This window comes from Strix uralensis, chromosome 8, assembly GCF_047716275.1.
Source record: "Strix uralensis isolate ZFMK-TIS-50842 chromosome 8, bStrUra1, whole genome shotgun sequence".
NCBI classification, from domain to species: Eukaryota; Metazoa; Chordata; class Aves; order Strigiformes; family Strigidae; genus Strix; species Strix uralensis.
The window spans coordinates 21,770,397-21,798,160 of record NC_133979.1 but is presented as its reverse complement, the minus strand read 5'-3'; the positions used below and the strand labels follow the sequence as shown (position 1 = coordinate 21,798,160).

The 27,764-nt window shown below is 38.0% G+C and overlaps 1 protein-coding gene across 3 annotated transcripts; it reads left to right on the top strand.

Annotated features, from left to right (window-relative positions):
• Positions 1 to 1,390: 1,390 nt before the first annotated feature.
• VCAM1 (vascular cell adhesion molecule 1) lies at positions 1,391 to 9,237 on the top strand. Of its 3 annotated transcripts, XM_074876621.1 has the most exons (8): positions 1,391 to 1,538; positions 2,231 to 2,509; positions 3,200 to 3,517; positions 4,133 to 4,405; positions 4,995 to 5,258; positions 5,693 to 5,959; positions 7,496 to 7,762; positions 8,511 to 9,237. In XM_074876621.1, exons 1-8 carry the CDS (start codon positions 1,487 to 1,489, stop codon positions 8,669 to 8,671), a joined length of 1,881 nt encoding a protein of 626 aa, XP_074732722.1. In that variant the 5' UTR covers positions 1,391 to 1,486; the 3' UTR covers positions 8,672 to 9,237. The 3 variants fall into 3 exon arrangements, with proteins under 3 accessions (XP_074732722.1, XP_074732723.1, XP_074732721.1); XM_074876622.1 differs by lacking the exon at positions 7,496 to 7,762; XM_074876620.1 differs by lacking the exon at positions 1,391 to 1,538 and having other exon boundaries at positions 2,164 to 2,509.
• Positions 9,238 to 27,764: the final 18,527 nt, after the last annotated feature.

Genomic DNA, 27,764 nt, shown 5'->3' with positions numbered 1-27,764 from the left:
TTTTACCTAGTGTGTTTCTGTAGCAGCTCATACTGTCCAGCTATTCTTTGATGAGGATGCAAATGTAGGGGCAGCTGCAGACAAGGAAAAAGCAGATAAAAACAGTTTCTGAAGAAGATATGCTGCCTATAGGCCAGTGGGAAAATACCTGAACATGGTATTTTGGAGCTAGCATTAGGTTATTAACTATTAACTATTTCAATAATTAAATTTCTTTAGCATTTACAGCATTGTTATTTCAGACTTTATTTCTCCAAGTTATTACTCATTTACTAGATATTTGAATCTGTGCTGTTTATAAAATATACTATATAATGACAATATTTCACAGACATCAGGTGACCAAACTATTACATACCAAACGATTTGCCAGAGTCATTTTAAAAACATACATGTTTTGTTTTTAATTTCTTCCTGCTTTCATTTAGTGATTCATAATTGACCAATATGAACTACTCAAGTAGTTGAATAAATAAACAATCGAAATTTGGAAACCTTTATCCATTCTTTGCATTCATAGCATTTCCCAATTGAAAATTAAACACTGAAAATGTTATTTTATTTTTTTCATAACATTGTCACTGTATTAGCCAGTAATAGCTGTCCTCAGAAATAATCTAAACTGGATTCATATACCCACTGGAAACGGAACGCTGAAAATAGTCCCAGAGTTGTATTATCAATTGCTATCAATTATACATAAACAGGACATAAGAGGTCTGAGAAGCATATCAGTACTGTAATGCAAAGCAGTAGCATCTTGAAAGAGGGACTTTTTAAAGTGGCATTGGGAAAATTAGTTCATTCAACTCATCCAAATAGGATGAGCCTGATGCAAGCTTATTGAGTCGGATCTCAAGACTTCTGTTATCTGACTTATTTCTTCATTTTTAGGGATCAGAAATACCTAGGAACATGAGTAACGTCACTTCTGAAACTAGTAGCACAGTTTTCAAAGGCAGTACTGAGTTAAATAAAGTTATTTACAGAATTGAGCAGTTAGAAGTATTTTCAAGACTCAGCCCTATAAAAATATTTTCACTGAAAGCAAACTTCAATAACTTTTCCATCTGAGATAGGGTGCCATTCAGTTGCTTGGAATTACCCACATTCTTTCATTTTATCAGTTGTTTGCAGGATCAGATCTTGACTTGGTCTTTTTAAGTCTAGCAGGCACTGCATTATAGGTGTTAGTATTATTGTTTCCGCGGGCTTTAAATTCTGTATTAAAAAAAAAAGCAGCAGAGGGCGCTGAGCCCCCCGGCACAACCCGGCATGGATTTCTTCCTCCCTGCTCTGGATTTCCCCGTCCAGGGATTTCCCACTCCACCTCGAGGAGAGCCTTTATAAAGAGCACACTGGAGCTATTCTAATAAACTGTTGCAGAGCAGCAGGATCTCACTGTGCTTCTTCACAGAAAATACAAAGCAAGGCTTTTGAATTTACTTTCTTTACCTAGTAACAGTAATTGCAAACGTTAGAACAGATGGGAAGAACAAGCCAGGCTGTGCTAACAGTTTTGTATGTGTTAACGACTGGTAAGTTGGGAGGGGGTGGGGGATGTTTGCTTTATTTGTTTTTAATTTTGTTAAGTGTAAACTGACCTACAATTTACTGTTTGATCTTTATTTCTCTTTGTTCCAGTCGCTTTTACCTTTCAGTGAATACACCTGTCAGTGAAGTAGTTCTGTCAAAATGTCAGGAAACTTTTTTTTGACATTTACTTTGAGCTTTTCTGTGCTCTGCAATGACACAGTCATTTTCTTATTGAGCTTGATAAAAGACAGTCCAGGAGACAACTGCAGTATATCACTGCATGTTTGATTTTTACTGTCACCCCTGACAGTATCAGTCAAGTTTAGTATTAAATGTCCTGTTGAAAGTGATTCTGGAGTTGTCCTTGCTGTCTTACTTACCACCCCTCCCCTCAGATATTACAAAGTTTTCAAACCAGATCTAGTGCATTTATTTTCACTGACAGCATTGCGTTTATGCCATTTTATAGGTGAGAACTGTCTGTTAAAGTCATCTGAGTCTGTATTTGACAAAAATAGCAATGTTTATGGGGTATTTTGGAGATGTAAGCCACTGCATGAGCTTTATTAGTTTAACCTCCACACAACTGTAAACTTGCAAAGTAATGGCCTCATGTCACAGTAGAACATGAGAAGAAATGGGAAAATAAAAGCTGAGAATGCTGCTGAGTTTATGTATGTTCTCCCTATTGTAGTTAAAGCTTTCGAAATGGAGATTATACCTGCTAACAGAATCGTTGCGCAGATTGGAGAAACACTCATACTCACATGCAATGCTACTGGCTGTGCATCACCAAGTTTTTCCTGGAGAACCCAGATGGACAACCCCCTTGGAGGAACAGTGAACAATTATATAACATACTCTACCTTGACTATGAATCCAGTTAGTATTGTGAATTCTCATGATTATCTGTGTACTGTCTCCTGTGGTGAGAAAGGGAAAAAAGAGAAGAGTATCAAAGTTGAACCTTACTGTAAGTAAAAATGTAAAATTCTCTTGAAGTAGTACACATTCACAGAAAAGTTCATAATTGTTTTTAGATATCGTAATTGGTAGTTAACTGATAATGCTAGAATAGTGAGTCTACTATAGCTCAGCATATATTTCCTTGAAAGATTCCTTTATCTCTCTGTTCAAGACTCTTTCTCAGCCCCTTTCTGCTTAGCTTTCTGCACTGAAGGTAGTACGTACTGGTCTTATTTATTCTTATTCTTGGTAATACTTGAAAGCTAAAACATAGACTCCCAAAAACATTCATAGAGCTGGGGGAAAAAAAAAAAAATCAAAGCCTTTGCAGTTTGCAGGGAAATGACTCAGATGTCTAAACCTGCCAGCACAGAAAACGGGATACCGCCAGTGTATAGATTGCTCTGGATGCCCATATTTAGGCAGCTGTTATCACTGCCTAGGTGCCTTGCTGGATCTTATTAGATAATTTGTGATCATATTTCAACAATTGTACAAATATAATTCCTGTTAGTGTATGAACTGCTTATGAAAGACCTGTATGTCTTCCTATCAAGATATCTCTTGTAATAAAGTTGATATAACACCATGTTCTGAATGCCTCTAAGCTCAAGATGTTTGATGTCTGGATCTTGCTCTTATGTTGACCCTAGAGCTTATCTCTACTAGACTAAAGAAATGGATTTTATTCTTTCAGTTTTCCCCAGTGATCCTATCATTGAGATCAGCCCATCCTTGGTTGCTGGAGAACCAGTCACTGTCATCTGTAAAATCCCTGATGTGTATCCTTCTAATCGCCTGGAAGTACTCCTAAAGAAAGAGGAACATGTTCTTCATGAGAAAGAGTTTTATGAAGATGAAAGCACAAATACAGAGACCAAAACTGTGACATATTCATTTAATCCTACAGCTGAAGATATTGGGAAAGACATTACCTGTGTGGCCAAGTTACCAATCTCTACTACGGGCTTTGAACCCAAAGAAAGAGTAACTTCTCAGAAATTGAATGCAAACTGTAAGTATTTTTATTCTAGGGCTTTCACACCAAGTACTGTTTAATGTTAAGTTTCATGGAATGGGTTTACAAAGTGTGTGCAATAAATCATTTATGATCTGTGCTTCTTATCTTTGTTATTTATGTAGATAATCTATTGTATTCAGTTGAATTCTGTTGTATTCAGTAACAGTCACTGAGTCATTAAATACCCACTGTTGTTCATGACAGAATTCAGGCAATGCTTTAGTAACTCTTCTCTCACTCTCTTTCTTTGGACAGTGGTACTTAGTCAGAAAGTAAAGACCGGAAGAAAAATGGCAGCATACAGATAAACAATTGTTTTTAAAATTGTCATTGTATGCTTAGCAGTTCCAAGTTTATAGTCCTAAACAATAGGGAGACAAATGTAAGAGTTGGGGGAAAAAAAAAAAATACACATTTTGTCTAGCTTAGCTTTCAAAGCTGCAAACCAAATGTCTTATCAAGTCCGGAACAATTGTTCCACTGTGAATACACATTATTCATTTGTTCTTGGTATTGAGTGAAATGTACCTCTAGAGAAGCTAGTGCTAAAGATGTGCATGTCATTCTTCATTAACTTACTGACCTTATCTGTCTTTTCTTCTCTTACAGTTGGTCCACAAAATACTATCATTAGTGCATCTCCAGGCAACTTGTCAATGGAAGGAGATCCCCTAAAACTCACTTGTGTGACTGAGAGTAATCCACCTCCACAAATAATTTGGAGAAAACATCTGGCTGATGAAAGCATTCAGCATCTGATAGAAAACAATGTCCTTTCTATTCCCCATGCTCGTTTCACTGATTCAGGACTGTACATCTGTGAAGTAATTAATCCAGTAACTAATATAACAGAAAAAGCAACTGTGGACATTGTTATACAAGGTACAAGTCTGCTTGAATTTAACTTGTATTATCCAATACCCAATTGGCAGCTGCCTGTTAAGATGGAGGATGCTGAAGCACTGAAAATTAGGAAATTATGGGGCCTTCCTTGTTATGTATTCAGGATTTAGCTTTCAATTTACTGCTGCTCTTCATGGGCTGTGCTTTTCATTTCTATCCTTAAATTTCAGCTAATTGTCTCTGTACTGCTGTTGTACATGCATACATACTCAAAGTGATAAAAGATTCTGAGAAAGTGGTGATGTGAGGAACACTGTTATTTCATGGACCATGAAGTGCTAATGTACATAACAATTTCACAGGGACGTCATCTTCTTCTTTGAGCTAGTAGTTTTAGTCATTAGTAGTAAATTTAGTAGTCATTTAATAGTAAAACTATTTAGGACTTTTTCTTTAAATTATTATTATTACTACTACTGCTACTACTGTTTCAATAGAGCCAAAAGTCTCAGATGGAAGCAAAACCAAAATGAACAGATCCTTGGGCAAGCAATCCCTGCTTTCTTAAAACCCTCTCCGTCTTTAGTACTTTTGCATTAGTATAACAGCCTTTTCTTTTGTCATGCAGGTGCTCCAAACATTGCAGAACTCTCTGTTGAACCTTCTACAACCGTTCAAGAAGGAGAAAATGTTTCCATACAATGTTCTGCTGAGAGTAACCCTCCTCCCAAGATTATTTTAAGAAGAAAATCTGACAATGCAGACATGGGGCCTTACAGTGAGGGGAGAATTCTCCTTCCATCTGTGACGTTCCTAAATGGAGGAGACTATGAATGTGTAGCAGAAAATAAGTTTGGGAAAAGTAAAAGTGAAATAACACTTAATGTGGAATGTAAGTATGTGGAATGTTTTCCCAATCATTTAAAAATAATTAGTTAATTAGTGACAAATGTAACTATCAAACTAAACAAAACCCTGTGAGTACAAAAAAAATCAGCATAGTCCTCTGCTATTCCTCAAAGAAAGAAGCAGTGCTGATGAGCAAAACAAAGATATGAAATATTTAATGTAATGGCAGTCTTAAGTCAGGATCTGAATGAGCAAGAAACTGATCTATCCTCTTAACATTCTTGGTTAGAAGTACTTGGTTAGTACGTATAGGCTACAGAGAGTTTGTATGGAAGTTCTGATACCGTGTGCTTTATTTATTCTGAGAATGACAAAGAAATTAACTTTGGGAGGCCAACAGCCTGGCATGCAGTAGGAGATGTTGAATCCATCTCTAAAAAAATCCAATGTTGTTAACTACAGGACTTTTCCTTTCAGATGGACCAAAGAATACAACGATCTCTGTTATCCCTGCTACTGCTGTTAAAGAAGGAGAAACTGTGATGATGAAATGTACTAGTTCTGGTAATCCAGCTCCTGTGATCTCTTGGAAGAAAAAAAAGGCCACTGGGGAGTCTGAGAAAATTTCTGAAGGTGCAACTTTAACTATACAGAAAATAAAAAGTCAAGATCTGGAGCTTTATGAATGTGAAGCTTATAACCAATTTGGCAAAGAAGAAAAATCTGTGAAATTACTTGTTCAAGGTCAGTAGAACAAGACAGAATATACGTGTTTTGTTTTATGTATTTTAGGTCCTGATCTCATTCTGTGAAGAATGGGGGAATTCTGTCTTTGATGTCAATGGAGTTAAAAAGTGGCCCTAATGTAATTAAGTCATTTAGGAAGATTTAAACAATGAAGGGTGAAATCTGCATTAGTACAGATAGTTTGTGCAAAGTTCTCATGTCAGTTGAGCTTCCACCACTCCTTCCAATTGGCAAATGTATGCATGAGGCAAAGAAGCTATGCAGTGCCTTTATTTTCTTCCAAACAGGTCTCAGGGGAGGATCCAGATACCTGCATACAAAAGATTCAAAGAGAAAGTACATACTGAAACTTCTCTGTGGAGGGACTGTATTACAGGCTCTCCTTTAAATTACAACTCTGTATCATGTTCTCGCAAGCTGCATTTAAGCTATACCAAATGCTGATTCCTCCACCTACGTTCAATGACAACAAAGTTACATTTTCAGTATTAAGAAAACTTCTCTGCTTTAGCCGTGCAGCTTCTGCTAATAGCATGGCAACAGTGTATTGCTTAGGGATCACTGCTGCCATTAGTCCATGTCTCTTCCTTATTCTTTGCTATTTTTGTAGCTGCACCAAAAAATACGCTTGCAATATTCCCTTCAAATACAGTGATACAAGGAAAAGGTGTTACCATCTCTTGCACAGCTGCCGATGTTACATCTGTTCAGAGTACTTTGTGAAAGAAAATAGGTGATGGGATTACAACCCTTGAAACAGTAGATGGCCAATGTACCATAGACAGGCTTAGCTAAAGGACACAGGAACATACAAATGCATATCCTTAATGAACTGGGAGGGCAGTCTCAGCACATAGTACTTCATGTTGAAGGCTAGTTAAAATAACTACTGTACAGAGTTAATATTAGGATTTGTTGTAGACAGACAGAATAACATCTTCAGTTCCTTTAAGAATTTATTGTCTTTAAAAAAAACTGAGGTGAGTTGCACAGGTTCTTGTCATAAATGGTAGGATCTTAGTGCTAATGAAAACTTCTGTCCAAAACAGCAGATGCGCAAAATAATTGCTGCCTCAAAATTTTTCATAGTTCCACTTCCACCTTTGAAAACAGGATGTAAAATTGTGGAACCTAGTGAAAAAAATACTATTCTAGGACTTCTTCCTTTGCCTTTTCTATTTATCTCCTGTTGAAAGAGGACATCAACCTCTGGGTCTGTTGGTCTGTGTCTTTTCATGAACCCAGATGAATAAACAGTGAATTTAAAATAAGAAAAGAAGAAAAACTCCATATAATGTAAAAGATAAGCACCATACTCCATCAACTCATAAAATGTTCTTTCTGTCAGCTGCTGTTGACTGCGGTGTGTGAAGGATAGCTAGTGACAGAGTAGTGTCTAAAGCTACGTGCTTAAATATTATAATGAATGCATTAACTGGATTAGTACTTTGTGTGTATAAGCTGGTGATACCTCATGAGTTTTTTGCTTCTGTTTTTTTTGCTAAATCCTACCTTGCATTTATTTTATTTCAGTTCCTCCCCAAAACATTACTGTGTTAATATATCCATCAGAAAATGTTAAAGAAGGAGAAAACGTCACTATTACATGTAGCACATACAGTAACCCACCATCACAGATGGTCCTGAAAAAAGTCCATCAGGAGAAAGAAATTATTCTCCCATCAGTGAATGGAACCTTTATACTCTACAATGTCACCAAAAATGATACAGGCAGATACTTGCTTGATGTTTTCAATGAGGTTGGAAACAACGTTAAAGTGATTGAGATAGCTGTTGTAGGTAGGTAGATCTATTGCCTTAAACTTATTTTGTTCAAATTTTCTAATGAATTTTGTGACAAGGTGAGCACAACTAACTCGTGACTGATCTTTGCACAACAATACTACAGTTAACCTAAAAAAAAAACCAAAAAAACCCAAACAAACAAAAAAAAAACCCAAACCAAATAAAAGGACAGCTGGTGAGAATAAGCTGTATTTAACCTCCTTTTAGTGTGGATGTTATTGTCTCTCTTACCTGAGTTGGTGAGATAGCTTTAATGATAGAGCCAGAAAAAGGTGGATCCTTGCTGCATTTCTGTCCACATGTATGAACAGAGAGACTAATCCAGAGAAAGTTCTGTTTCACAAAAAGATGTAACAATTGGGCTTTTTAAACACAGTCTTCTCCTGAAGCATTGTTTCCAGGAGGTAGAAACGTCCCCAGATGTTTCCTGGGTAAAATACTTGATATTCTTCTGGTATTCTTCATGAACTCCATGGTATTCTTCATTTAGATGATATCAGATAGGTTTGAACTTGCATAGCAAATTCAAGACCCAGATAATGGCTAGGGATTAAAGTGTGCAATATGGAGTTACTAAAGAAAACAGCGTAAGGAAAATGTTTTGAAATGTGCTTTGTGCATGAAAGCAGAAATAGTGTTCTGAATGAAGGTCATTAATAACACTGCTTTTACAATAATATACATGTATCTGTTTCAATTAGTTTTTACAGAACTTTTTTTCTCCTTTTGTCTCCATTTTCAGGAAGATTGGAAAAACCAGATCAAATGATACCAGTGATTATTGCATTCTCCTGTGTAACAGCAATAGCAGTACCTGTAGTTGCAATTTTGATCTACGTGTTCAGAAAGGCAAAGATAAATGGATCCTACAGTCTTGTAAAAGCACTCAGGCTGAAAGTGTGATCACATGAATATAAGTCTGTGTTCACAATAAGCAATGATATTTATTCTTGTGACTGGTTCTATTCTTCTGTAACATATGGTAACAAGCAAGTGAATTAAGAACACCACCATGTGATAGCAAATGGATTTTTTTTCATGTTTTGATAAGTATTTCAGTATTTAAGTTAAAGGGAAAGCTAGCATCCTGTCCTAGAAACTGGTAAATTACTTCTGTGTTGAAGCATGCTGAACAAAGAGTTCATTGGAGAACTAGGTTTGTACATAGTGTATGATTTGTGTTATAAATATGTTCAACTGAGTATCAGTTTGTAAAATTACTGCAACTGTACAGAGAAATTTTGATTCAGAGATATAAATCAGCATTACTTGAGCTGATCAGATGATAATATTTTATTTTGTATTACTTTACAGAGTGAATGTTTTTATTACAATTTTTCTGCTTGTGGGTAATGTTTGGAAAATGTTCTCTTTTCACTCATATTGTCATAAACTCTGTACCTTCAATGAAGTTACACAATCACTGGGCTATGCATTTCTAATTAATTTAAATTAATTTAAGATCTCAAGGCTCATTTGTGAAACATTTTATTTTAAATATTATACAGAAAGTGTCTGGGATTATAGTCTAGTTATTTTTAGGACAGCTGAGGTGTTTTTGTAGGGTTTAATCATTCTCAAATCAATGTCAGAATTCTGTTATTTCATGATGAGCCAAAGCAGACCCTTTGTTTAGAATATAAACTGCTGATAAATATGCTTTACAGGTTTCCACTGCAAAACAAAAACAACACTAGGTTTCTTTGATTAATCCCCCTAGTGATTTTTACTTAAGATTATGTCAGAATACATGTTCCTCTGGAAAGAACCAGTGAAAACTATTACCCTTAGCAACAGCAGATTTGAGTGTCATGGGAAGCCCTAGCTCTAAAGGCACAAGGCAGGCAGTGACCTAAAGGCATAGGCAAGGGGGAGAGGCAAAATCTATGCAGCCTTAGCAAAGATGGCTCAGTTGTTTCCTGAAGAAAAGCCCTTCCCAAGCTACTCACTGTGGAAAACTAAATCACTTGCCTGACAACTTTCCTTTTAATAGACAAGTGGTGCCTGCATGCTTCACCCTGGTTAGCACCTTTTTTTAACTGCACCCTCTCTCCAGTGTTGGCAAAATGGCTGTGAAAATAGTGGACTTTCTGTGCAGAGGCAAAGATGAGGGGGAAGGAGAGGTGGAGCTTGATCGTATTCTCCCTTACATCCCTTCTCCTGGCTAGCAGTGCTGCTTTGACTCATCTGGTTGGTGATGTTCAGCACTGAAGCCAAGGTTGTGGGAGGTGCAAGCACTGTGGCAGAGATGCTGAAGTGCATCTAGTCTCAGCAGCCCTGAGCACAGGAGCTGGGCTTGGCTCCCACAAACTTTCATACACAAGGTAAAGCACAAGGTCAAGAAGAGAAACGTGAAAAGAGTTTCTTTACATTATACAAATGGTAACAACTGCCCCCAACAGCAATACAAACGCAGATGTCTCTTGATAGCTAACTGTGGGATGAGGCAGTGGTGCAGATTTCCCATATCTTTTTCATAGCATGTTCAGCAGTGTTTTGTGCATAGTAAATCAGTGCATGAAGGGTCCTGCATTTATCTACAGTTGGAAAAGGAGCCATGGAAAGTGGGGGTGTAGCAGAAAAATGGGAGAGCAGTGTGGACTTGGCTTGGAGGAATGTGAGCATGCAGTAGGAGGGTGAAGAAAAGATTGAAGACAGAGGAGGAGGAGAGCTTTGACAGGCCCATGACATAAATTTCTTGGAGGTGGTGTCAGGCATATTTATTCAGAATAATGTCAGTCCTGTCTCAGTGCTGTCTTGTGAACAAATCAGAAAGCATGATTTTTCCACTGTGCAAAACTTTGGTGCACACACATTTTGCCTACTGGATATAGTCTGGTATCTGTATTGCAAGAAGGATAGTTAGAAAAGATACAGAGAAGGAGGACTGGAAAACAGGAAAAATGAAAATGCCTGGGACTTTCCAGTTTGGAGAGAGAGTTCTGAAGGAGGAGGGGATGTGACTGATGTTTTCCAAATTGTGAAGGCAGTTGAAAGCAAACAACAGATGCAGAACTGCTGTTTGTTAAATCATGCAATGACAGAACTGCAGGGCACACAAACTAAGGAGAGAGCGGTTTAATGAAAATAATAGAAAGTACTTCTTTACACAGTGAATGGTGAACTACTGGAAGCTTCTGCAGAAGGTTGTGGGCAATAACAGTATTAATTGGCTCAAAAGGAGAATGGAAAAAATAATGGACTAAAGGCTCATAAACAAATACTAAAGGGAAGAAGCAGAAGTGTACTGTATAACATCCCTAATCCAATGGCCACTGATGCTGAGCAGTCCTCAGGAATATACTGTGGAAAGTGGCCAGGTTTGCATGCTCTCCTGAAATAGTGTCTCCTACTGCTGGAGCCATACTGCGATAGCTGGATCACTGGTGAGACCCAGTAAAGTATGTCTTGCCTTCTTATGCCTTCTCTGAGCAGTCTTAGGCCAGGCCTACTTGGAGAAGGGGTTTAGCAGGTTCTGTGCTGGTTTTACCTCATTCCTAGGGAGGAATAAAAAGAGGAAAGATGAGGGGGAGAGAAATTGGAGTCATCTTGCAAGAGCACTTTAATGCTTGCGTAGTCTTTCCTGGAAATTCCTCCATGGGGTCCCAGTATCCTCTCGGCTGTTGGTTTCACTAGTATTTATCATATAGATACAGACCTTAATGCCTACATGGCTTGTCTGCCCTCTCAGGGTCCTCATTAAGTATTAAGTCATTTAAGTCAATAGGAGTTGGCCTGTGAGTTCAGCAGGGCCAGAAACAGTTTTCACCCAGAAACAGTAAGTGAATAGTGAATGAGCTCGTAGTGCTCACTTTAGGAGAGACTGCTCTTGTGTGGGCAGTACGCTTCCTCTTAGCAAGATCACAAAGAAGGACCTTGCCAGGGGATCTCCTCCCCTACTGCCTGGACCTCGGTATTTTCCAGGACACTTAATAATTTGGGTAGGAGTTTGTCTTATGTAGATTAAAAGTTCACAATCAAATAACTTCTCTTTCTATTGAAAATTACAGAAGGAATATTGTTTCTCCTTGCACTATTTCTCATCAAGCGAAATGCAGAGCCTCTGCCCTGGAAAAAAGGCATGAACAGCAGCTCCAGCCCAGCAAGCTCTTTCAGAAGGGGTCAGAACCGCCTGGAGGTCTAGGTAAGAATCCCTGCCACAGGACCTGTCTTTATGACCAAGAAAGCGGTCTGTAGAGCAAAGGGCTGTGACAGGTTCAATCAGGTTTTCTCTACAAAGTCACCTCACAGGTTATAGAGTTGCATTTTCCCCTGCCTGGGCCTGTGCTCAAGCACACCAGTTGCCCTTGTGTCCTCAGAGCACCAGTTTGTCCCAGCAATACCATGGAGCAATGCTAAATGCAAATGCTAAAATGAGCCTGGATTTTAAAAGGTGATTGCAAAATCTCACTCTCTGCAGCTAGTTCAGGATGTCCTCTTCCCTAAAATGATGTTGTGGTTTGAACTCAGCTGGCAGCCAAACACCACACAGCTGCTCACTCACCCTCCCCCCACCCAGAGTAAATAATCCTTGTGATTTTTTCTAAATCCCCTCCAGCACTTCAACATACCCTTTAACATGTAGCAAAAGATCTGTATATGATTCTCCAGTGCTGTTTCTGCCAGTGCCAGAGGTGATTTTGCCTCTTTACTCCTTCTCTGTGCAGCTCTGATTCCATAAACAACCTTTTTTACATTTGCCATTTTTCTGTCAGACAATCACTGCAGGCAATAAAGAATAAGTCAATTTCTTATTCCTGTTACAGTTTCTCAGTCCTTTGTAGGATACAGTCCCTCAGAGCTGTTCTTAGTACGTTTTTTTGAAACAGAAAGCTATGTGATACAAAGTCAAATGCCTCATGAGTCCAAATACCTTAAATCTAATTTGTCTGATAATGCCTACGTTCCCTAAAACCATGCTGACTGGCACTAATTATGTTTTCTATCCTTTAATCGCTGTATCAGCTTTTCCCATTATTTACAACTTTGTCGTACCAACCAGTCTGAATATTACCCAGACCATTCAGCTTACCAATCAAAAACTGACAGTGTTTTTGACAGTACTCTATAGTCAGTTTGAAGGCCACTTCACATTTAAAAAAGCAGTGAGGGAAGCAGTTATATCAGAGAACAACCTCTCTTGTTCTGTTGTCCGCTGTGCAGCTCAACAGCTTTTAAGCTTCACAATCTTTTGGGGTCCATATGCTATATATATCCTGCCTCCAAAGTGATGCAAGTTGTGCTCACAGAAATATGGAAATGCTTGTAAAAAGAGTGATGTGCTTTGCTGTTAGCTACCAGGCATCTTAGTAGTTAAAATATTGTTCCAAGTACCTGGGTAGCCACCAGGTACCAAAGCAAGGAATCCCCTGTCTGTCTCTCCATCCTTCCCGCCTGAGGATCCTTCTGATGCTGTTGAAGTACACAGAATGGCCAGATGTGTGTCTGTGAGATTCAGGGGTGTGAATTTCCTCTTGGTTATTGTGTTCTTGGTTCCACTCGGAGATTCTGCTATGTTTAAAGTTTGTTGCGAATGAAACAAGGTGAACAGTTTTTTGACAGGTTGAAAATTTACCCTTACCTTTTGCAGTACAAATAAAATTAGACATTTAAATCCTAAGATTTGTGCCAGGACTAACTGAAGATTTATTTTTAAAAAAGGCAAATACGTATTTTATAAACAGATGTGACAGAGGGTCTGGAACTCTGTGGTAATGTGAAGTAGGACAACAATGGCTTTTCTTTTTTTTTTTTTTTTCATTGCAATAATGAAAAATATACCTGTATGTGTTAACTGAAACAGAAAGGAGCATATGAGGAAACCAGAATGACTCTACTGCTCTTTGCTGTGCTTAATTGTGAAAACCAGAATGTTGTGACCTAATGCTGTTGATTTTTTCTCTTAAATATTTTACCTTTCCTTTGAATGAGAAGCAGATATGGGACATCTGCTCTCAGCAGTTGAAAGAAATGGTGCCATAGATGTTGAATGAATTCATGTTCCCAACACAGATGTCATGTCTTGAACACTCCCACTTGTTTCAGACTGTTATATTTTATGTTGTTTCATATTTATTAAGGGCATAGAGACTTACAGTGATGGAGACTATCAGTTTTAACAGTGATGTAACTTTGAGACACTTCTACCAGTTGACCCACAAAGCCTCTTTGCTTTGGCTAGTCAAACCTAGTAAATTAAACTAGCTTTCTACATTTCCATGCACTTGGTGTGCATGGAAAAAACAGCACTAGATCCTTTAGCACTACTTCTAACATGCAGCTGAAGAGAGAACTTCAGAAAATGGGGTTGGGGTATTAACTGACATCGTATCTTGGGCTTAAGCAACAAAATCTTACCACAAATGGTACATTCATTTGCTTGTTTCAATATCAGAAATACATATAAAATAGAGTTAAAACACAACTCCCTTCAATTTTCAAAATTACATTTAATATGTATCCGCTATTGTTTCTCTGGATTTCCTGTTCAACTAAAATTCAGGAACATTTTGTCTCTCCATATATATCCAAGCATCATAACAGTAGAGTGAGGCAAGACAGCATGATTCTTCACTGTTGAATAATTCATTCAGGCACTCTTATCTGAAAACCATACAGAAATAAACATTTCAGGGAGATAATTTAGTTCTGTAGATAAGCTCTGGGAAAAAGGAAAGAAAAATTCCTTGTCACAAGCAAAATGCAATTCCAGCACCACCTTGTTGTTGAGTCTTTTGTTTTAGTTCATAGTCACCATGGCCTTGGTGCTGATAACAGAGCAGGGGTGGAGCAGATAGCAAGATTTTGTTTGTATTGATTAAAGAATATCACTTCTTTTGAGAAATTGTGACAATGTTGGCATAAACCATGCTTCCCAAGTTGTCTGATTTGAAGTAAAAAGCAAGAACATGGCAGAATAGTGCTCTACTTGCTTTGTCTGCCCCCCAAAAATGTGGTGTATCTGTAGCAGGAGCTAAAGAAATGTATAGGATACAGGAGAATTTATTTCTACATCTAAAGGTAAATTCATACACTGAAAATTCTGTGTCCAAAATATAAATGTACTGAAATATCCTGTTTATTATATCTATAAACACATTGACAAAACTTAATTCTTCTTTGTCTTGTTCCCTGTTTTGGAGTAAGCATCTGTAATAGCAAGCAGTTGAAGAACACACTACCAGTAGTCTGCAGGTATGACTATTCCTTTTACTTTCCTGTGTCTAGTTCACTGTTAATTCAATAGAATGGACTTGTATAAACCTCCAAGATCTGCACATCTTTGGACATGAAAATCCACCTCCTAAAAGGTCTTGTGTTTTTTTGTTAACAAAGCCCACTTGTTGCAGAGATGAGAGACAGGAGAGTAGATATGAGTTATGATCGAGCTACCTGTTTAGCCTTGGGCTTGGTTGAATAGGGAAGTGAAGGTAAATACTGGGCGAGATTAATACTGACTCACTCCCGGGGTTTCTGCAGTCTTTTATGAGTGCACACACTTAATTTTGGAACCAGACCCAGGTAAGGAGGTAACAAGATAATTGTAGAAAGACCCAGTGAAAAGGAAATGAGGTTTCCTATGAAGAATGACCACACTAGGTCAGACCAAGTATTTTAACCAGCAGTAGGTAAAAGTTAATGCCTAAAAAATGCTAAAAGCAATAAGTATTGTAATATATTCTCCAAATGCACTCCCAGCCTCCAACAGTTTCGAAGCTCTGGAATTTCCTGAGTCACAGTTTGCTTCATTGCATTCAGTAACTTGCAATGGATTTGTCTTGTTTGTTTTTTGTCTTTTGTTGTTTTTGTCACTTGAAATTATGTAAATTCATAGCATGCACAACATCCTTGTTTGCAAGGAATGAAGTACTGCTTTGCTGAGTTCAATATCTTGTGGTGGTACGTCTGGGAGCTTTTGAAGTTTCTGTTTTATACTCTCTTGGTTTGTGTTCTTTTCAAAATGGAAGAAAGTGGGAGAAAGTTTGAGCAATCTTTTAACACTGAGCTATCTAGATTTCTAGATAATGTCTGGGACACAAGAGAATGTAGTGTGAAGAACTCTGCACAGCATTGCCACAAGCTGTCAGCAGCAGGAGGGAGGGATTTGGCAGTGATCCCACAAATTATAGCTGGAGGGCTGAATGTGCAAAATCTATTAAGGAGTAATTCTGCATAAAACCTGTATTGCCAATTACTGTATTTAATACAGTACAAGTGAGTAATCAATCACTTTCACGTTTGAAGAACTCTCACTTAGATATTTAACATTCAAATTATTATGTTTTAAAACTAATGTAAGCAGATTGGATAATTACTTTAAAAATTAGGTCAAGTGTTTTCTATACAATTAGGATTGGAAGAAAACCTGATTTTTTTATTTTCAAGGAGGGTAGTCTTACTACTGATGTAATAGTATTTTTATTAAGAGTTTATATTTGAAACAGAGTCAATGTTAACAGCTTCCAAAAAACTAGTGTTTTTACGCTATATCTCTTTGAAATAAAAACTGAGGTTCTTTCATTGGAAGAGTGTTGCAATCACATTAAATGAATGCTTATCTTTAAAACCCTAGCTTGGTCACTTTTTGTACTGGTTAGAATGTTATGTCAGTTCACAAAATTGCTTTTCATGTTAAAAAGATTTCTTGTCCAGAGAGTGTACAGTAATTTAGAATATTGCTTCTTTGTGAGGCCTGGGCCCTTCTGAGGAACTGAAATCAAAGGAGGACAGTTTTGAGGTGGGGGAAGTTCGGGTTTTTTTGAGTCATTGAAGGACTGAAGAAGAGTCCCCTTGGGTTTGTTGCAGAGGGATTGTTTGACTTCTTTTTTTTCTATTACACTGTGGAGTATACAATGAAGCAGGAGACATCTGTGACAGTCAGGGTTGGCAGGAGCAAGACTAGCCACCACACTTTCTCTTGTTCATTGCATACAAAATGAAAGCCTACACTATGCTTTTCACAACAACCCTGGGAAAAATTTTGATGTAGGTTATTCAGATTCTAGGAGTCTAATGTTGTTCGTATGTAGAAATCTTGACCAGAGAGTGTTAAAGAAGAATGGCTGATATATTGTTAAATGTCCTAAACTGTAAAATAAGAGTAATAATAAAACAAGGTAGGGAGTAGTAATAAAACAGATGAGAGAGAAATATTGGGAACCTTGCTGAATTGGTAGAACATTTTTCAAATCTCATAAAATTTTATGAAACATTGTTTACATAGGTATTGTTTCCACTGTTAATGACAAAAACTTAAATTCAAGGTAGCATTTTGTATGATTTATCAAAATGAATATGTGAAACAATAGACAAACAACATGAAGCACAGAAGAAACAAGAGCTCCTTTTGTTGGAGACGGTGAAGAGTGTGTAATCAGAGCTCAAGACTATGACACTTGAAAAGAAAAACTGTCAGTTCTGAACCACAAGATTAACATTCCTGCCTGTACTTAAAAGATGAATACCTCTTTTTAGCTGTATCTTTCCTGCAGTTGAACTGTCAAGCACAGACATCTTGAAAGCATGTTTTTGAGTGTCGTAAAAGAGCCATTCTCAGGCTCCTGGTTTTTTATGGAAAGAGACAGAAGTCTGCAGTCTAGATAAAGGAATGTAGTACAGTGCATCTTCTAGGTCACCCTGAGATTATGGCCCATACACAAGTTGTACAAAGAAGCACCTTAAATTTTATATCACATGCTTGATCAATTTAATTCTTGGTAATTTGATTTCCTAACTTTAAAGAGGTCACAATTAGATTGAATTAAAAGCATAGACTTTTTGGAAAATATACTGATAGCTCAAGTATGAGAAGTAGGCCTACTTTTCCATCTTATTTAATCTGTTTTGCAATTTGAAGTTTGTAATCTCCAGATATTTCTAAATACTGTTGCCAGATAAAAAATTTGTCTTAGAAGGGCAAAGTGTATTTCTGGACTGACTGTAGTCTTTCAGTATCCCTCCACTTAGCAGGGGTTAGAGAGAACACAGAGACAGTCTCTTCTCAGAGCTGTACAATAAAAAGACAAGGGGATATAGTCAAAAGATGTGACAAGGGAAGTTCCAGTTTTATGTGAGCAACAAATTCATGGTGAGGGCAGTTCAGCCCTCAAAGCAGGTTACTCAACAGCTGTAGAACCTGTAGTCCTTGAGGATTTTTGCAATTCAGCTGGAAAAGACCCTGATCAACCTAATCTAACTGTAAAGTTAGCCTTGCTTTGAGTGGGACATTGGACTTGATGGTCTCCTGTGGTCATCCCTGCCTGAATTTTTCTGTTCATGACAGAGGCTTCCATGAGATACCGTTGCTTGTTTCTTAAGGAGCAATGTAATTCCCATACAAGATCAAACAAAAAATATTCAAACAGTTCAGTACACTGGTCTTTGTCTTATAATAAGCAGCAACCAAAGTTTTGCAGGAGGATGTTAGAAACACCTCTGAAGACAGATTGAGGAAGTTGCTTCTACAGTATTGAGCTTTTTTTGATATCTGAATCAGATTGCTTAAGTGTAAATCTGCAGCCATGAGACTTATTCTCTCTTCCAAATCAGTGGCATTAGTCATAAGTCTAATGTCCAGTCATTTCATTACTCCTTTTAAAGTGCTGTCCCAAATTGCTTCCTGTGGAAAAGAGTTGCATAGTTTAATTAGACACTTTGTAAAAAGTATTTCCTTTGATTGGTTTAAAATACTTCTCCTTTTTGTCTCCTTGTTTTTAATTATGATGCACAAAGACTAAAAGTTTGTCATCTACCATTTTTCTACTAATCATTAATGTGAGCAATTCTCTCTTACTCATATCTTTTCTAAATGAAAAAAAAAATCACCAAAGTATCACTCTTTTAAGTGTTTATATTTAGAAATGCTTTTCACATGGCAATAATCTCCATTAGCCTCTCCAAAACTTATAGCGCAATGTCACCTTTCATAGGCGGTGATCAGTCTGGTACCTCCTATTCCAAATTAAGCTCCATCATTTAGTTACCTTAAAGGAGTTATAACATTTCTTGTATTATTCTGCATCTCATTCCTTGCAGATCCTAATATTTTGGGATATTGTTGTCTTAAGCTGACAAAGTCTGTCTGATACCAAAAGAAGATATTTCATAATTTCCAATCCCAATCACCCATAGCAGGCCAAAAGGGGTCTGCTCCTTACTGAAAACTGATTTCTCACCCACCCACACATTTTTTTTTTTGTGCTGGGTTAATTTTTGACTGGATCAGGTTCTGAATCCAAGTTGCTGTAGGGTCTTACTCGTATTAGGCTAGTGCAACCAAGCCAGTGGTGGTGATCATCAGCGTGATGACCGAGCCATCTCTCTCACGTTTGCATCAATTGAAAGTATCTGTGAAACCAGTTCCTCCTGGTAGCTGACCTTTTTTTAACCATAGATGCACACTCAGCAGAGACCTTTACTGAGGTTAGAACAGTGATTGTTAATTGCTTACTTAGTAACATGCTCACTAAACTTATAGTAGATTTAATAACTTCATCTAAATGGTCATTGTTCAGCATGTCACACAGCAAAAATTTCCTGTAGGAAGTGAAAAGCAGTTAGCTTCTCTCTGGAAGTCTTTGATATTTATAAAGCCTGACCTGGATTTTCCAAGTGAGTTGACTGAAAAATATTTTCCATTTCCTGGAACATTTGAAGTATATTTGGTAACCATATTTAGGACTTCCTTTAGAGTATCCTTGACTGAAAAGTATATTCAAGTAAATCTTTATTCCCAGAAAGAGTTTAAGGTTGTCTTAACATTGTTTTAAATGCAAAGATCTGTACTGTAGAAATAAATGAGACTTGTCAGAGATTACACAGGATACAGGATTCAGCCCTTACAAGGAAGATGTGATGATGGGCTATATCTCTCCTACCATGGCCCTGCAGTGCTTTGCAGCCATATCCCTTCCCTTTTCAGATTATTGCAAATGGCATTTAGGAAATCACCAATATCATCAGAAGTCAATTAAAATATAGATTTGCTCACTATGGAAAATTATAAGAACTTTTGATGTGGGGGAAGGTCAGCACATTCTGTTTTTAATGAATAAGCCTTGAGTAAAAGAAGCTTTCACTTCTCATTAGTTAGCATTAGTTGTAGAAAACACCTCTTCTGCTCCTCTCCTGTTTGAAAGCTCTCACCTGTACATCGTTCTGGATTACCTGTCTTACGACTACATCAGCCACATCCCAGGTGCAGCCATGAACTCCAGGATGTGCTTTTCTGTGTTACTGAGATACAATCTCTTCAGTGTCTTCCACCTCAGTGATGGCATTGACCAAGAGTCATGGTGGATGGAATGGTGGGACACCTGATGCACAGGACAAGCCCAGGGCTGTGAGCTGCATCAGGGTGGTTCAGTGTCCGTTGTTGCTGGAGAAAGCTTGCAGTCTGGAGCCAGGCACTTTCCCTAAGGAACCTGGTGAGCAGATCTAAAGCTCTGAGCTACTTTCAGCAATTTTGCCGTACAAGTGATATATGTTGGTGTGTCAGCAGCTTCCCGGCATTGTTTTGAAACAGCAAGTTGGTTAAGAACACATGTTGTTCCTGTCATCTTGCATTATCACCCGCTTGCTCAACAACAACAAAACCCCCCTAAAACTTTGTGTCAAAATCCATGAGTCAAGAATGTAACTCTACAAATTGCTGCTGTTTGTCTTCCTACCATATTCTCGTAAAGAAATTGCTTAGGAAATAATTTTCCTGTGATAATCTAGAGTCAGCTGGTTTAGACACATATCTGTGTAATATCAAAATTCATGTCAACCATGCCTTTTTAGAGAAGCATAACTATAGTGTAAACTGACAGCTATTCTCACAGCTATTTAATCCTCTGACCTAAATGTGGGTGTTTGTCACCACCACCAACACTACTACCATTTGCTTCCAAGATTAAAGGGGAAAATAATGTCTCTATCTGCATAGGTTTTACTCTGTTAATTACTAAAATCTGTAAACTGTTTAAGTAAAAGCTGGTGCTGTTTATGATGGCTTTTTTGGATAGTAGGAGGCATTATTTTTAATATTACTAATGCTACAATTTAACCTGATGGACCTTTAATTTAACTTTATTAACAAATTTGTCTCCTTTCTGAATGGTTGAGTTTCAATGGTATCGCAAGGTAACTAAATAAGTTGATCCCTTGTCTTTTTGCACCAGACGTTAAGTTGTCCCAAAGGCTAAGATCCATTTTGTTAATCTTTAGAAATTATCATGATGCTTATATGAAGTAACAGTCTGAGCCAGAAAATTGTGTATTAACAAAACACAATGTTTTTTAAAGGTGTAAGTAAATTCAGTACACTTCATTGAGGCTTCGATAAGTCTTTTCAGGAGTGTGATCCAACCCTATGCCACATACAAGATGTGTGACCATAGAGCTGTGGGGTTCTAACTGCAGAAATGTTTTGGAGAGGAGACAGGGTAGCAGCTTGTGAGGCAGTGAAAGGATGGCCATGAAAATGCCAGGAGTCATGAAACACAGTGACCTAGGTTCTCAAAAAGCTTTCCAGATGCAGCAGTTTCCCTGCAAAGATTTTCTTCTTGATTTTGTGCATAAAATCCTAAAAATTGCCACAAAATTGCACTTGATCCTAAGATGAGACTCTCCCAACTGATAAATGAAAGTTGTTTCTGAATTCATGCTGCATACGTATTTGTAAAGAGGCATTAAATGTGTTCTGTGTGCTTGGGAGTGTTAATGCTCTACTGGAACAGCTGTGGTACAGCACACAAGCTGGGTGCTAGATTTTGTTCCAGAGAAGAAATCTGTGATAAATTTGAACAGTATATGAGGCACTTCTGGACTTTTGCAAGATCTGTTAGCATGAAAATAAAAAGTTTTTTAGCCCTATACTAGAGAGATTTAAAATATCATTACCATCAGTGATGTGCAGAAATCTTCAGAATAGTTATTTCACAGTCATTACAAAATAGTAAGAACAGTCAGTCAGTGCAACTAAGGATTGAGAACCAGGGATCCTGAAATCTACTTTTTGACTCAGTCTTTTCTAATACGCCTTTTAGCAATTGATTTCACTTGTTTGTCTGTCCTGTATCTTGCCTGGTAATGCTGTTTTATCTTACAGGCATATAGCGAAGCTTAATTAATGTAAATCACTTTGTAACTACGAGGAGAAAGACGCTGGGACAGAAAAGTGTTCTTCCTCATATGGTGGTAGTTTGAGTGCAGGGTAGATAAAGCATACGTAGGAGTAAAATGCTGGGAAAGAGACTTTTATAAAATTTGATCAAGTTTTCTTTAATCTGTGTTTTTTTCTGGGCTTTTTGTGGATTTTGCATATCTTGGTTTAATTGAAGGTCAGTCTTACATTTATGTGAGAAAAGCCAGTCCTGTTCTTTTCCTGGATGAAGTCGGGAAACCTCAGGAATCTCATGCAAGTCATTTTGTAAAACTTCCATTACAGATTCCCAGCAGTTTGGAAGCATTCTTAGGCATAGTCTGAACAACACACTGTCACCTGAACAAGGAGAACTAAAAGATATCCTTCTTTCAAACATGTCTGTTGTCTATAGGCCAAAAGCTTATTTTGCTAAGGACTGAGAGGTAGTCACAAACCTTCACAAATCTCCACATATACAATGGGGATCCATTTTTGCTAGAATGGTATTTGACTATGTGCTCATCTAGACTTTATTTCTTAGCTTGCTTGAGCCAGGACTCCCAGATAATCTATGCTGGCTACACATTAAATCTCACTTTGTCTAAGCTGGCTGAGCTAAGGGCTCCCCAAGAGGCGTGACTCAGTCATGGGGAAAGCCAGGTTCACATGAAAGTCCTACCCCTCCAGGCTCTGTGTGTGCAGCTGGCTCCAGGAATTTGAGCATAAACTCAAGCACAGCTACAGCATTATATATTTGAGCTTAATTTGCTTCAGTTTCATGTGGTTTAAAGACCACATTTTTTAATGCAAAAAACCCCAGCCAAACCCTGTAAGAGAATATGTCTCTCCTCTATTCATGCAGAAATAAGGTGAATCCCATATTCCAGCATTCTATTTCATAAGATATGAACCACCTGTAGCTGTCTCTGCAGGGAGAGGCTAATGCTGCATTCATGGGAACTAAGCCTCTGTTCAGTTAAACCGTAGGAGGGGCTTGCAGAGATGTCCTTGAATGCTTTCTGCATCTCCAATTGTTGTAGTTTGCAGGAAGTAAAATGGTTTTGCGAGGACCAAGGTTAGCTGAGGCCAGACTGTACTTGTAATTCTGTAGTTTAACAATACTGTGATATTGTAATGCTTCTGTAAGTAGTTGTGAATGTGAGAGGAGGGAGGAGAAGGGAAATAAACATAAATTTGGAGGGAAGGTGAGGAAATACACATAAAGCAGGGTAGAAAGGAACTTGAAAGCAGAGAATAGAAAATAAAAATAGAAGCAGAAAAGGAAGTAAAAATCCAGCAAGAAGTAAAAAAGACAAAAAACATTTTTTTTTTCCTAAATTTGATCCTATTTGTCATAAGTACTTGGTTCCACTGCAACTGACCCTGCAAGCTGGAGATGCTGATAGTCTGCAGTGCAGAAAATGGGCATTAGGTTGCACGCTTCTTCACAGATTCACATGCTACAGCCAGTGATACAAAGAAAGTGAATAGTGAGAGAGAATGAGAAAGAAGGCAAAAGAAAGGCTTAGATCAGTAGGGTGGGACTGTGTAATTTAAACCTGCTAAGTATCAGAGATTTTGTAATATGTCATGAGATCCTATGGAAAATTATGCAGTTTTTTCCAAGATTTCCTTATTTTCTTCTGCTGAATCTTAACCTTATTTATCTTACCCATACTACTGATGTGTCCAGGGGAGTAGTGGCTCCTGGAAACAGCCTGCCTGTGGTTTACTGGAAAGCTGAATTTCATGCAGTCATGTGGTGGGAGAAGCAGCCTTAAGGAAAAACAGATTGCAGTGGCTGGCTCTGAGACTCAAATTCCCGGACAGTGGGAGCCTGGGTTTGCCCCCCAGGCTCACTGTGCAGTACATGAGGAGTGGAGCAGGGAACCATCCAATTTCTTGGTGATTGCTGCTGAGACCTAAGCAGTGTGTGGGTATGTTCAAAACCCAGTTCTTCCTGAAGGGATGTCTTTCCATTCATTTGTGATCTTGTAGAGTGAGAGACCAGCAACCTTTTCATAAGAAAGACAGCAGGTGTCATTTAACAATCAGGACAAGAGGTGGGAGGATTTCCTTCTTTTCACAAGGTGTGGGTTAAAGCATCATCCAGAAAGTAAGAGATCCATGTTCAACTTATTCCTCTGCCAGAAAGGATTTAAATAGTTTTCCCTCCAAATTGCAGCAACCACCAGCTACCCAATTTGCTGTGGAAGAGAGGATCTCCTCTTTTCCTGCATGATAACAAGAGTGGCTGGGGAGTTCATATGGAAGAAGGTTTCATTGGTTCTGTTTCAGGATCATTAAATAATCATTGGATAAAATACATAGCTAAATTCTGTCTAAATGTGAGCTTGGGTTTGACTCTTAGATTAAGTGGAAAAGCATTGGAATTGTGCTTATTTTACAGAGCCCATATTAAATAACAAACAGGATACAGGAATCTGGCTTGCAGTCAGAGGACATAAATCTTGTGGTCTTGGAGGTCACCATCTTCTAAGACGGAAGCAAACAAATCTATCTAAAAGCACAGTTTCAAAATTATTTGTGCTGACTGGCCAAAATATGTTAAAAGCAAGTTAGTTCTACATCACATTGACCTTTTCTCTCTGATGGTGGTTATAATTGATTTAGTTACCTTAATTCCTTCCTGCAAGTACAAAGGGTTAATATATAAAGTATTTTTATTTAGTATATGGCTTTTTGGATTTTATTAACCCATTCTAAATATTCTATTATTACTAATCAAATCTGTCTTCAGCTGTGTAGGTTTTACAACTGATTTAAAAAAAAAAAAGCAAAGAAAACTTAAATATCTCTCAGCTTCAGAGGAGCTGAGCACACTGCAACGATTGTAAACTCCAGTGGGAGCACAGGTTGTCACTTCTGGAAATAAGACTTTGTACAGGTACATAAGTATTCTTTACTTTATCTGGGAGCAGGCCCTGTCCTATTGAAAGCTAGTTGCTTTTAAAATTTTGCTCCAGAGTCTGTCCATTTTGAAAATTTTGTTCCAGGTGTAATTAATAAGGTAAGGGAAATCTGCACATTTGAATGTTTTCATCAATTAGCTGCGCAGGTCTTTTCTTAGCCCTCCAGCAAAAGCAGCAGCTTAGACTGATCTTTTGGGTTTTGTGAAATTGTTCCTTTTTTAGCACTGAAAAACAGAGAAAGGAAAAGTATAGAATTAGGAGTTATTTTCAAAGGCTTCTGAGACCAGAGATGTTTACATTTTGGAATGGAAAAAGAAAAAAATGATCAGTTATACTAATAAGAATGTTTCAGCAGAGAAGTCAGTTGTGTGTACCAAAATCACTGGTAAAGCTGAGGAGCTGACATTTAAAGTCCAGAGCTGTGATGTGGGTGGTAATAAAAAGATGAAAGGTTTGAATGGATAGAAGGCCCAAGATTTGCTGGGCTTTGTGGAATGTAATTAATTTTTATGTCCTATTTTGAGCTCATACAGTTCAGCTTAACTTGCAGAGTCTTCCGTTACAGTTTTACATCTGATGATTTGATCATGAAAATGAACTCTCCCACACAGAAGAGAATGCTAGCAATCTTGTTCTGATAAGATATATTTATACAGCACCACCAAATCACTTAAACATAAGGGGGCCATGTGCTTCTCCTCATTTCTGATGACGAGCCCACTGTAGCTATCTAAGATTTGTCAGCATATGTTGATATTCCCTGTTCAGTTGGGGCCGGTGCTTTCCAGTGCTACTTCAGAGTAACTTCTTTAACTTACTTGGATATTCTGTGAATTTAATTGCTATAAATTGAGTCTTTCTTTACATTCACACCTTAAAATGGTACCAATAGGCCAAAAGTTAGGTCCTCTATCCCTGATCAGGTAGAAAGGAAAAATCTAAGGCATCTTGGGGAAGGCGCCTGAGTAAGAGAGGACTAACTTTTGTAAAAAGCAGTGTAACTGGTAAATTTGCATAGCTGAAAGATAAGGGAGCGAGTGCAATTCATTTGCTGTGGAGTACTCACTAGCAAGCTATTACAGCAAAGTATAATTCAAAATCAGAGTAGTCTGTGGCTAAGTTTGGGAGAGATGATGACAGAATAAAAGTGATGGAAATGCTGTTTAGACTCACTGCTTACTCTCTCGCCCTTTCTTTGCCAAATGCTGTAATCTTTTTAATTTATGCATATAGCTCAAATTCCATCTTCACTTATGACTAAGGAAATTTACATTTGTATGGTTTCATCATATTATAAGCAAAGGTTTGCTGTTGTATTATAACAGCAAAGTCTTGACCACTGTTTCTAAAATACAGTATACTGGAATTTGTCTTAGTCTGCACAGCCTTTTTGTAGAAGACCCTATTCTGATAAGCAGAGAATCCTTTGTCACTTTTCTTTTTTAATGGAATGTAATACCAGTATAAGAAAGAAGTCTGGGATTAAAACAAGCCTGGCTTTGTTCAGATGCTACAAGCATTAATGGCTGAGAAAACATACGATCTACTAGCACATTCCTGGATTACAAGAGTTGCATAAACTTCAGGTCAGCTGGAGCTGTATAAACTAGAACAGTACAGTACATGCAAAATTCTCTGTTTATAGAGATGTTTCCATGTGGAAAAATCATTAAATCCTTTCACAAATTGTCTTTTTACAGGGGAATCATTCATCTGGTAATGGAAGTCTTAAGTGGCTAGACAAATACATTTTGAAGGAGAGAAAGAGAAATCATTCTAGATGTTTTCTGAGCTAATAAGATTTATGGATCTTTGAAAACTTGCATGGTGTGGCAGAAAAAATGTCAAAAATTTCATCCTAAAATACCTGTATGTGAAGAAAAAGACTTGGTTATTATTTGAAAGTCAGACTTTCAAATCAGAGTTCCTTGTTCTAGCAGACATCCTATCATTATGGAATTATGGTATTGGATTTGGAAAGCATTGGGCAGAGGAGAGACTGTGAAACACCTAAGAGGCAGCTGGGTGGTACAAAAACTCAAAATCCCACAGTTTGTAGTGTGAACTTCTCCATATGCATACTCCATGAGAACTTTTAGCCTCTAAGTGGACTTATCAGTAGGTTTCCTAAGCCTTGAACTTTGGTCTTCAATGCACTAATAAAACTGGGATTAAAGGAAAAATTCTGGTTCTGCCTAAGTTTACACAGGATTGTGTTCCCACTTGTTTTACCTCAGTCTTTACAGACTTCTGCAGTCAAATATTAGGGAAGCACTTCTTGGTCGACCTGTCTTACTTTATTTTTAGATACTGATATTACTTCTATTACTTCTATTCTCTCAATCAAACAGATTGAATTTCTGTGTTTGCATTAACTTGTTTTTAATTCAAGATGTAGCTCTAATTCTAAAGAAACTTCTCCGTTGTTTCCATTGTACAGAATTTGTCATTTTTTTCCCTATATGCACCTCTATTTGATATAGTGTTTTATTTAACTTATGGCTCATTTTAACAATGTCAGTTATAAATAATCTGTGCTGCAATACTTTAGAGAATTCTTCCACACTATGTTTGGATGGTCATTAGTTGCCAGATAGGGTGTTCAGGATCATAGGTGGGAACTGAGGTGGGAAGGGACGGCAGGAGGGTTCTGGTCCAAATCCTGCTCAATGCAGGGTCAGCCATGAGCTCAGGCTAGGTTGGTCAGGGCTTTGCCCAGCCTGAGCCTCTCTTGTTTCAGCTTACCACTGCTGCCTCTCGCCCTCCCACCAAGCACCAGCGTGAAGGGCCTGGCTGCGTCTCCTCCATAACCTCCTCGCAGGCACTGGCCGGTTGCTGGTAGGTGCCCAAATCCATCCCCTCCCCAGGCTGAGCAAGCCCCCTTCCCTCAGCCTCTCCTCACAGGGATCCAGCCACAGGCCAACTTGTCCATTGG

Bases quoted from the DNA above. Each gene is read 5' to 3' on its own strand.
- VCAM1 (XM_074876620.1), top strand. From the start codon at position 2,164: ATGAGAAGAAATGGGAAAATAAAAGCTGAGAATGCTGCTGAGTTTATG. The intron at 2,510-3,199 runs GTAAGTAAAAAT...TTATTCTTTCAG, and splicing joins TATCAAAGTTGAACCTTACT to TTTTCCCCAGTGATCCTATC. The intron at 3,518-4,132 runs GTAAGTATTTTT...CTTCTCTTACAG, and splicing joins TCAGAAATTGAATGCAAACT to TTGGTCCACAAAATACTATC.